Source organism: Monodon monoceros, unplaced genomic scaffold (assembly GCF_005190385.1).
Source record: "Monodon monoceros isolate NGI ecotype Baffin Bay Population unplaced genomic scaffold, NGI_Narwhal_1 Super_Scaffold_20, whole genome shotgun sequence".
NCBI lineage: Eukaryota > Metazoa > Chordata > Mammalia > Artiodactyla > Monodontidae > Monodon > Monodon monoceros.
The window spans coordinates 103,854,844-103,866,592 of NW_021703777.1; the positions used below are offsets into that span (position 1 = coordinate 103,854,844).

Here is an 11,749-nt window from a genome sequence, read left to right on the forward strand (position 1 = left end):
CAAAGTTAGTAGAAGGAAAGATATCATAAAGATCAGAGCAGAAATAAATGAAATAGAAACAAAGAAAACAATAGCCAAGGTCAATAAAACTAAAAGCTGGTTCTTTCAGAAGGTAAACAAAATTGATAAACCTTTAGCCAGACTCATCAAGAAAAAGAGGGAGAGGATTCAAATCAATAAAATTAGAAACGAAAATGAAGTTACAACAGACACCACAGAAATACAAAGCATCCTAAGAGACTACTACAAGCAACTCTACACCAATAAAATGGACAACCTGGAAGAAATGGACAAATTCTTAGAAAGGTATAACCTTCCAAGACTGAACCAAGAAGAAACAGAAAACACGAACAGACCAATCACAAGTAATGAAATTGAAACTGTGATTAAAAATCTTCCAACAAACAAAAGTCCAGGACCAGATGGCTTCACAGGTGAATTCTACCAAACATTTAAAGAACAGCTAACACCTATCCTTCTCAAGCTCTTCCCAAAAATTGCAGAGGAAGGAACACTCCCAAACTCATTCTACTAGGCCACCATCACCCTGATACCAAAACCAGACAAAGATATTAAAAAAAAAGAAAACTACATACCAATATCGCTGAAGAATATAGGTGCCAAAATCCTCAACAAAATACAAACAGATTCCAACAACACATTAAAAGCATCATACATCATGATCAAGTGGGATTTATCCCAGAGATGCAAGGATTCTTCAATATATGCAAATCAATCAATGTGATACACCATATTAACAAATTGAAGAATAGAAACCATATGACCGTCTCAACAGATGCAGAAAAAGCTTTTGACAAAATTCAACACCAATTTATGATAAAAACTCTCCAGAAAGTGGGCATAGAGGGAACCTGGCCATATATGACAAACCCACAGCAAACATCATTCTCAATGGTGAATGAATTTTCCTCTAAAATCAAGAGCAAGACAAAGATGTCCACTGTCACCACTATTATTTAACATAGTTTTAGAAGTCCTAGTCACAGCAATCAGAGAAGAAAAAGAAATAAAAGGGATACAAATTGGAAAAGAAGAAGTAAAACTGTCACTGTTAGCAGATGACATGATACTATACACAGACAATCCTAAAGATGCCACCAGAAAACTACTAGAGCTAATCAATGAATTTGGTAAAGTTTCAGGATACAAAATTAATACACAGAAATCTCTTGCATTCCTATACACTAACAACAAAAGATCAGAAAGAGAGATTAAGGAAACAATCCCATTCACCATTGCAACAAAAAGAATAAAATACCTGGGAATAAAGCTACCTAAGGAGGTAAAAGACCTGTACTCAGAAAACTATAAGACACTGATGAAAGAAATCAAAGATGACACAAACAGATGGAGAGATATACCATGTTCCTGGATTGGAAGAATCAATATTGTGGAAAGGACTATACTACCCAAAGCAATCTACAGATTCAGTGAAATCCATATCAAGTTACCAATGGCATTCTTTACAGAACTAGAACAAAAAAATCTTAAAATTTGTATGCAGACACAAAAGACCCCAAATAACCAAAGAAATCTTGAGGGAAGAAAACGGAGCTGGAGGAATCGGACTCCCTGACTTCAGACTCTACCACAAAGCTGCAATGGTCAAGACAATATGGTACTGGCACAAAAACAGAAATATAGATCAATGGAACAGGATAGAAAGCCCAGAGTTAAACCCACGCACCTATGGTCAACTAATCTATGACAAAGGAGCAAGGATATACAATGGAGAAAAGACAGTCTCTTCAGTAAGTGGTGCTGGGGAAACTGGACAGCTACATGTAAAAGAATGAAATTAGAACACTTCCTAACACCATACACAAAACTAAACTCAAAATGGATTAAAGACCTAAATGTAAGACTGGACACTATAAAACTCTTAGAGGAAAACATAGGAAGAACACTCTTTGACATAAATCACAGCAAAGTCCTTTTTGACCCACCTCCTAGAGTAATGGAAATAAAAACAAAAATAAACAAATGGGACCTAGTGAAACTTAAAAGCTTTTGCACAGCAAAGGAAACTGTAAACAAGACGTAAAGACAACCCTCAGAATGGGAGAGTATTTGCAAACGAATCAACAGACAAAGGATTGATCTCCAAAATATATAAACAACTCATGCAGCTCAATATTAAAAAAACAAACAACCCAATCAGAAAATGGGCAGAAGACCTAAATAGACATTTCTCCAAAGAAGACATGCAGATGGCCAAGAGGCACATGAAAAGCTGCTCAACATCACTAATTATTAGAGAAATGCAAATCAAAACTACAATGAGGTATTACCTCACACCTATTAGAATGGGCATCATCAGAAAAATCTACAAACAATAAATGCTGGAGAGGGTGTGGAGAAAAGGGAACCCTCTTGCACTGTTGGTGGGAATGTAAATTGATACAGCCACTATGGAGAACAGTATGGAGGTTCCTTAAAAAACTAAAAATAGAATTACCATATGATCCAGCAATCCCACTACTGGGCATATACCCTGAGAAAACCATAATTCAAAAAGACACATGCACCCCAATGTTCATTGCAGCACTGTTTACAATAGCCAAGTCATTGAAGCAACCTAGATGCCCATCAAGAGACTAATGCATCGAGAAGACATGGTACATATATACAATGGAATATTACTAAGCCATTTAAAAGGAACGAAAGTGGGTCATTTGTAGAGATGTGGATGGACCTAGAGACAGTCATACAGAGTGAAGTAAGTCAGAAAGAGAAAAACAAATATAGTATATTAACACATATATGTGGAATCTAGAAAATAGTACAGATGAACCCGTTTGCAAGGCAGAAATGGAGACACAGATGTAGAGCACAAATGTATAGACAACAAAGGGGAAAGCGGGGGGCGGGGGGTGGTGGGATGAACTGGGAGATTGGGATTGACATATATACACTAATATGTATAAAATAGATAACTAATAAGAATGTGCTGTAGAAATAAATTAATTTAATTTAATTTAAAAAAAATAAAAAGAAAGAATTTAACTCAGAGCTTCCTGGTAGACACTTAGAAAATACATATGAATTTATTTATTCTCCAAGTTTACATGAAAATTTTAATTGTCCATAATTTAAACTAAAAAACATTAAACACAACTGCCATATGAAATTTAAATTACTGGGGAAAATTAATGTAAGATATATAAACCCTTTTAAAAAATTTTTAATAGATTTATTTTTTAGATTCACAGCAAAATTACATGGAAGGTACAGAGTTTTCCCATACACTCCCCTGCTCCCACACACTCATAGCCTCCCCCATTATCAACATCCCCCACCAGAGTGGTACATTTGTTACAGTCAGTGCACCTACACTGACACATTATAATCACCCAAAGTTCATAGTTTCTTTGTTTATTTTTTATAAAATTATTTTATTTATTTTTGGCTGTGTTGGGTCTTTGTTGCTGAGTACATGCTTTCTCTAGTTGCGGCGAGCGGAGGCTACTCTTCGTTGTGCTGCATGGGCTCTAGGTGTGCGGGCTTCAGTAGTTGTGGCTTAGCAGGCTCTAGAGCACAGTAGTTGTGGCGCACAGGCTTAGTTGCTCCGTGGCATGTGGGATCTTCCAGACCAGGGCTCGAACCCATGTTCCCTGCATTGGCAGGTGGATTCTTTAACCACTGGGCCATCAGGGAAGCCCTAAAGTCCATAGTTTCCACTAGGGTTCACTCTTGGTATTGTGCCTTCTATGGGTTTTGACAAATGTATAATGGCATGCATCCCCACCATCACCATATGATACAGAATTGTTCCACTGCTCTAAAATTTCTCTGTGCTCTGCTCATCATCCCCTTCTCCTCATTAACACTTGGCAACCATTGATCTTTTTGCTGTCTCCATAGTTTTCTGGAAGCCACTTTTAAAAGGGAAACGATATAGTAAGTGTTCATCAGAAAATAGAAAACATAACATTTTCTCCAAAGAAACAAAATTTTTATTGGCCTGAAATTCTATAAGAAATTACTTTATGGGATCAAAACATATACATCAGAAAACATCCACAACAATCTTCCAGAAAGTGCAGGTGCAGATCTTATTTAACTATATCTTATAATAAACTCATTTAAGCTGTAGGTCCAACTTAGTAAGAGAAGAATCTTCCAGGTTCTAAGTTAAGTTCCAAGAGACTAACTTGATCCAAGGTTAATATCTGGGAAATCAAGAGGAATTGTTAGAAAGCACATCCCCTTATCTAGGTTGGCTTCCATAAATATCATTTAAGAGGGATTTTTATAAGCACTAAAGTTTTGCCTAAAGAATTGGTCTTCCATGTTGTTTGAGAACAGATACATGCTTTAGAGACCAGAAGAGTAGGTTGATAATTTATTATGAAAGGTGAAAAGCTTAACTAGTACTTCCCCCCGTGTGGCAGTGGGATGCAAGAGTATTTTAGGCAACTTTGAATTTGCCCAAATACTTTGATAAAAGCTAAATTGAGATTAGAGATTCACAACACAGCATTGTCAGAGCTGGTTTAGGCATAGAAAATATTCAGGCAAATGTTTGCAGTTGCCTGTCTTAGACATCGAAAAATCTTAGAGAAGCATTTAATTCCCAACAGTAAAACCAATCAGTATTTGTTGAGCACTTATTACATGTACCATGTGCTTGACTAGGTACTTTACACAATTTACCTAATTTAATTGGGTGAGTTATACATTAAGAATTCCCAAATAAATATATTGACTTACTGTATGATGAAAATCATAGACTAAGTGAATTTTGGAGAATGATTTTCAAGTACAATGATTTTTCAGTGATGTCATAGTTAGTGTTAAGTTTTCTTCCTGGCAGTAATTAAATACTAAGTTTACTGATTTCTTGAGGCTATGGCAAAGACAATGCCAGATATTCAATTAAAAGTTTTCATTTTCCTCCTTCGCACACTGGAAAAATATATTTTCCAAATTCTCTTGCAGTTAAATTGGAGCCATGTAACTAGGTAGTGGCCAGTGGAATGCCACAAACCCCCAGAGACCCCTGGGCTCTCTCTCTCTCTCTCTCCCTTGGCCACGTGGCTACAGGAGAACTCCAGGAAGATAAAACCACAGGACAGAAGGAGCCCAGCTGCCCGAATAGCCACTTGCAAAGGATCACTTAGGACAGCTGTCCAACCTGCGTTAAATTTTTGCACTAATAAAAGGAACTGAATTGTGTTAAGCCAAAGATATGAGGAGTAATGTGTTAAAGAAGCTGGCCAGTGTTACCACTCTTGGTTTTGTGATACTAATCATTAAGATACAAATTTAAAACAGCTGAAAGGTAAGAGACTAAACATAACTATTTCCTAATTCTTGAAACTGCTTTCTAATGTTGGTCAGCCATTCATGCCTATTTCAATTCTTCCAGTGATATTAAAATAGAATTGAAGGCCTATCATATGAAGTCTTTCACTGTCTTTGCAGAATTACTTGAAGATGGATGAGAATCATTGACAGTGAGTGCAGTTGTCCTTCCATATCCGCAGGGGATTGGTTCCAGGACCCCCACGGAGACCAAAATCCACAGATGCTCAAGCTCCTTAAATAAAATGGTGTAGTACGGTTGGCCCTCCCTTATCCGTGGGTTCCCACATTTGCAGATTCAACCAGTGGTGATGCATCTTCAGTTCCATCTTTGTGACAACCCTATTGGCCTCGTGTCCGGTCTCTGCAAGGGACATGCGCAGTCACTGAACTCAGGTTGTTCCAAAGCTATGGTTTGCCATCTGGCATGTTTGGTTCTCCCTGTCTAAATGCAGTTTACCAATCAAGGGTCCATTTTTACCAGCCACATAGCTACACAGTTCACCAATCACCTTATCAGGTTGCCAGGGGAACAATGCTAAAAAGTTAACATAAGGTCAAATTCTCATGAAGAATGGGAAAGGATTTTGTTAACCGTTTACCCACATAGAGGTTTCTGTCAACTTGACTGTAATGGATTCTTTTAATATATTCCTAGATTGTACTTACTAATCATTTATTTAGGGCTTTTGCATTGATATTCATATCTGCACATGTGTGTATGTTTGTGCACATATGAAAAGGCTATTTTTTCAGGTGTAGATATCAATGACTTCTCAGGAATAATTCGTAAGCATTTCTTTTTTGATATTTTAGAAGAATTTAAATAGTATTAGAATTATCTGTTCTTTGAAGGGGTGGTATGCTCTGATTGTGGTATAGCTACAGCTGCTGTGTGTAGGCTGGAAAGCTTGTGACTCATGTTATTTTGTAAAATTATTACTGTGCTCACTTGGAAAGTACAGTAAATCCAGACAAAAGGAATATCATTATAGAAAATGAGAATGTTAGTATATTTGCTGCTCCTTGTCGCTTTTACAAGGTATCTTAAGAAAGGGATGGCCTCGGGCAAGAACTGGCTGTTTTACAAGCAGAAATGGCAGGAAATGAGAATGTCCAGAAATTTCGGGCCTCCCAAGGTTGAAAAAGATAACTGCTTTTATGCCCTGAACATTAATATAAATATATATCTGATCCCTGTGGCAAGGATCAGAGTAAGGGTGTGGCCCTCCCAAACAACCCTATAATTTCAGCTAGCCTCAAGGTGGCCTCCATTAAGATGAAAGAGTAAGGTATGGACACGAGGAATCAAAGAAATAAAGCAGGCTTAAGAACTAGGACTAGAAAAGACTTTGGTTATGTTATCTGCACAAGGAACTGACTGGAAGCAATTAGATCAGAAGTCTATTAGGGTTTTAAGGAGATCTTAAAGGCACAGAAACCATGAGCCTGGACTGAAAATGTGGCCTCTCTTAGCTCCTTAAAAGCAACACTCAGGCCTTCAAATCTGTACCAGTAGAAAAAGAACTGTCAGTGATGTACAGTCCCCAAGGAAGGCATATGCTCCAATAGTCACTTCTGATGTGGCCCTAGAGGATGGATGAATGGACAAGGTAGTAGAAGCAGGGGTGACCTGATTGTCTGACCCTCCCTCTGCTGCCAGAGAAGAGCATCTCCGTAATTCTTGCTCAACTGGGGTCAAAACTGCTGTGAAGGGCTTCCCTGGTGGCGCAGCGGTTGAGAGTCCGCCTGCCCATGCAGGGGACACGGGTTCGTGCCCCGGTCCAGGAAGATCCCACATGCCGCGGAGCAGCTGGGCCTGTGAGCCATGGCCGCTGAGCCTGCGCGTCCGGAGCCTGTGCTCTGCAACAGGAGAGGCCACAACAGTGAGAGGCCTGCGTACTGCAAAAAAAAAAAAAAAAAAAAAACTGCTGTGAATGAGCAGCTGTGTGTTCCTCATCCTTCTCTTTTCTTAATAGGATTTTTTGAAGCAGTAATCCTGTCCCTGTGTCACCACCGCATATGGGACAGGAGGAGCAATAGCTTGCTTAACAGCTTGCCTGACACTGTGAGAACTTGGTAGAGAAAACACATTTTCTCTCTCCTTTGCCCAAACACTACCGCTACCCAACACCCTCACTTTATCCTGACTCTGCTCAAATGACATCTCCCAGAGGTGAACATATCACTCCACCTAAAATCACAGCCCATCTCTTTCTATCACCTTATCCTTCTTTTACTCTATTTACACCTTTATCCTCTCTTTATAGCACATATTATCTTGCTCCCCCAATGCAATGCAAGCTCTTTCGGGGCATGACTTTGTCTTGTTGCTGAAGTCCTAGCACCTAGAAATGGCCGGTACAGGGTAGGCTCTCAATAAATATTCGCTGGGGGGAAAAAAAAAAGACTAAATAATTAAGAGCTTCTGATTTCCAGGTATTGGAAGTTGTGTGCGCTTAGTTCTATTTTGCCGTTTATCTGTATCACATTGTAACCAGCAATAGATGATTATTTGTGTGCAAGGAAATTGGGATTACTCCTTGCAAGGTGGCATTATCTGGTATGAAACCTAACCAAAACGTACTACCGGAAAAGTACAGATATTGCTAAAAGCTGTTTGGTATGGTTCTTTCTTATTTTATATATATATATATTTGGCTGCATTGGGTCTCAGTTGAGGCACGCAGGATCTTTCCCTGTGGCATGTGGGCTCTAGAGCATGTGGGCTTAGTTGCCCCTCTGCATGTGGGATCTTAGTTCCCTGACCAGGGATTGTTCCACGTCCCCTGCATTGGAAGGTGGATCTTAAAAACTGGACCACCAGGGAAGTCCTCTTGTTTGTTTTTAAGACTGAGATAGTGAAATGTCACTCCCATGGGAACTCCACCTCTTTTTTTGGAATGGGCACTGGTGGTCATAATAGCAGCAGATTACCCAGTTAGACCTTGGAATTCCTTTAGAGTCTCCTCACTCCGTGATTCAACAAAGACTGATATAATTAGCTACGGCTGACTCAAGGGAGAAGCTAAAGTTCACCAGGCAGAATTTAATCCAACCCAATGCAATCTATTTAATATTTGCTGAATTTAAGCTTTGTGCCAGGCATTGTGCTGGGCGCAAGGGATACAATGACGACTGCCCTTGCCCTCCTATTGGTTAGATTAGTGTCTCGAGGGAACCTAGATTTGGTAGAGAAGCAGTTCCACCACAGTGCATTAAGAGTTACTCTAGGGGACGCATAGGGCTATAGAAGCACATGCCACAGGCACGCGAAAAATCACAAAGGCTTCCTTCCTGGGTAACTGTCAGCTAAGCTTGGATCCAAAATGTAAGTGGAGAGTGTCCCTATGAAGAAGGAAGATGCTGATTCACTTTGCTGTACACCTGAAACTAACACAATATGGTAAATCAACTATATTCCAATAAAACTTAAAAAAAAAAAAAAGAAGGAAGATGGACTGTTTTCTAGACCAAAGAAAATATGTGGAAAAAAAAAAAAAAGAGATAGGCAGAGGGGGTATTACACACTTACTCCAGACCTTTGTCCTATTTTCACCTACCACTCATCCTCCTTTCGTTCTATCTCCAGTTTTTAGCCTGTAGGTTAGCCCCTTTCTCTCTAATCATCCATTGCTCAAGCCAGGAACCTATAAACAAAGAAAATGGCTAAGGAGCAGCCACTGAAACCTGGAACCAGGCCTACATCACACTTACAAAAATTTGATTTTCTGCAGAAAAAATATTTTGACTCCTACATTTTTAGAAAGATCTGAAATGGATGACACCAAGCTGTTTGCCTAAAATAATGTCCCAAGCCTGAAATGGAATGGATATTTCCTGAGATTAAAATAGAAACTTGTTTTGCTAAAAGAAAACAACTTGGAAATCAAAGAGTCATTTAAGTTGAAACCATTATTTTTCCCTTTCTTGCAGAAAATTCTTGTGTTTATACACACTAAGAGATAGAGATAATGAGGTCCCTCTTCCACAGAACTTTCCATTAAAAATTTAAAGTTGGAGAAATCTCAAAAAAACCAATAAAGATGGGGGTGGAGTTTGTAATGTAACAAACTCATTCAATAAACATTTACGAGCACCTACTACATGCCAGGCACTGAACAAAGAAACTTGCCCTTGTAGAGTCTGCATTCTAGCAGAAAGAAGACATGCAAAACAAGAAATAAGCAAATTATATAGGAAACTAGAAGATGAGTGCTTTGGAGAAAAGACAAATTAGAACAGGCAGGGACAGGTTGCAATTTTAAATAGGGTGGTCAAGGTTCGTCTCCTCAAAGAGGTGACATATGAGCAAAGACTAAAGTGAGAAAGGGAGCCATACCGATATCTGGGTCCAGGCAGAAGTAACAGTCAACGGCCCGAGGCAAGGGGCATGCCTGGAGTGTGGGGGAAAGGCACGGAGGCCATGGATTAGAGGAGAGGTATGGGAGACCAGATCACCGGCCTGGGCAGTTATTCCGGGTAGGGCTTGGGAAGAGTGGTGACTTGATTGGACTGATGTTTTAACGTGCATTTTAGGTTAATCACTGAGTGTTTTCATTTGAACACAGTCCTTTTATAATACATTTTACTCTGCAACAACAGAACAATGATGGTTCAAAATAGTTTTCTAAATGATCTCCGCAGTATCGGGCACCACAGGACTGCTAAGTAGTAACCGCCCTCCCTCTCCGGGGGACACGTACCCCTAAAAGGGCAGCCGTTGCTCTCCTTCTAATGTGCTCAGTGTTGAGCAGGCAGAGATGGAAACAGTCTGCACGTCTCTTCTTCAAAACTCGAAAAAGAAGCCAAGCATTTCTTTCGCTTGGTTACAAAATTTTTAAAAATCTGTCTCTGCCAACTCTGCGGGAGAAGCAAACTCCCGGAGTTTGCCTTTGCTAATTTGTCCAAGTCGTGCTGCGGTTTCACTACATGCAGACACTGCTCAGCTCCAGTCCCACAAACCTCTCTCATCTTGGACTTCGCCCTCCGGTGAAAGCTGCGGCTCGCCCCTTCGGTCACCACCTGCTCTGAAGGAACCCGCGGAGCGCGCACCTCCGCCCCGGGCCCCTTTCCTCCCCGGCTCTGCCTTTCCTGCCGAGCACCCTGCTCTCTCCAGCCCAGGCCAGGCTTGCAACTTTCCTCCCAGCCTGGCGCTCACCCCGCTTGGCTGGTCCCCAAGAGACGCTGCCTTCCCGCGGCGCCCCCGCCCCCGAGCTTCCCGCAGCCGGGCCGAGCGCCCTCACCCCTCACCCGGGGCCCCGAGAGCGGCTAGTCGGGCGCACGCGCGCCCCCCGCCCCTCCCCGCAGGCGGCGCAGCTTCCCCTGCAGCACCTCCCCTCTCGGGGAGGGAGCCGGAGGGGGCTCGGGACGCCGCGCGCAGACCTGCTCCGGCTGCGCGCCGCGCCGCCCTCCTCAGAGAGCGGCAGCAGTAGCCGCGGCGGCCGCAGGGGTTCCCGGCTGCCGCAGCTCCTCAGGGGAGACGAACGCGCCTCTCCTGCGAGCCCAGCACCCCCAACCTGCTCGCCGCGCGCAGCTGAGCCGCCGCGCGGGACTCGTCGCCCAACATGGATTTCCTCCTGGCGCTGGTGCTCGGGTCCTCGCTCTATCTGCAGGCGGCCGCGGAGTTCGACGGGAGGTGAGTCGGGCCCCGGGGCGCCCTCTCCTGCTCGTTGCAGCGCTAATTTCACACCGCCCTGGGGTTCCCCCTCTCTGCTCTCGCTCCAGAAGTTGGGCTACCGCACAGCCTCGGCGGGAGGAGAGCCGTCGAGCCGCCCTCTCTACCAGTGGCTGCCCGAGGCCTGGAGGGCGCGCCCCCTGCGAGTCCGGGAACCCGGCCGCGGCTCCCCGGGAGAGGCTGCGCGGCGGCGCGAGCCGCCCACCCACGGCTCGGCAAAGAGGGCTGGGAGAGAGGGAGGCTCGAGCCGGGCGTCTGGGTTCTGAGGGCGCGGGTTAGCCGCCCCAGAGGAGGTGACGTGCGGGACATCTCTTGGCTGGGAAACTCTCGCTCTTGGTTTAGACAGCTCTGCAGTGGGGAAACTTCTAGGTGGTCGGGGCCAAATCCCGGCTGGGAGCTGTCAGGGCAGCTCGCACAAAGGGTGGGGAGAGGAAGCGACTGGGTTTTCAGGGAGGGACCTGTTTGCCTCCCCACTTGGTTTCCTTGGCGGGGGTGGGGAACTTTGCGTGCGTGTGTCTGTGTGGTGTCTGTGTGTCTGTACGCACACACAGCTCCCGAGACAGGGCGAGCCTGACTCCTGCGTGCTCTGACAGGTTCCAACAACGCAAGGCTGTGCTCCGCTCCCTTGTCACTCAGCCTCTCCTCCCGCCTCTGCGCGCGGAGCCCTCTTCCCCATCGCCGGATCGGTTCCCGCGACTGTGTGTGTGTGTGTGTGTGTGTGTGTGTGTGTGTGTGTGTGTGTGT

The 11,749-nt window shown here is 43.3% G+C and overlaps 1 protein-coding gene across 4 annotated transcripts in view; it reads left to right on the forward strand.

The window, feature by feature from the left end:
* The first annotated feature begins 10,676 nt into the window (after nt 1–10,676).
* The window catches only part of NPNT (nephronectin), a 77,457-nt gene continuing 76,384 nt past the window's right edge, over nt 10,677–11,749 (forward strand). For 3 of the 4 annotated variants that reach the window (XM_029235687.1, XM_029235688.1, XM_029235686.1), the window contains exon 1: nt 10,729–10,966. In XM_029235687.1, coding sequence (XP_029091520.1) covers nt 10,896–10,966 — 71 coding nt within the window. In that variant the 5' untranslated portion in view covers nt 10,729–10,895. Of the gene's footprint in view, nt 10,967–11,749 lie in introns of all 4 variants that reach the window. The other variant, XM_029235685.1, reaches the window with a different exon arrangement.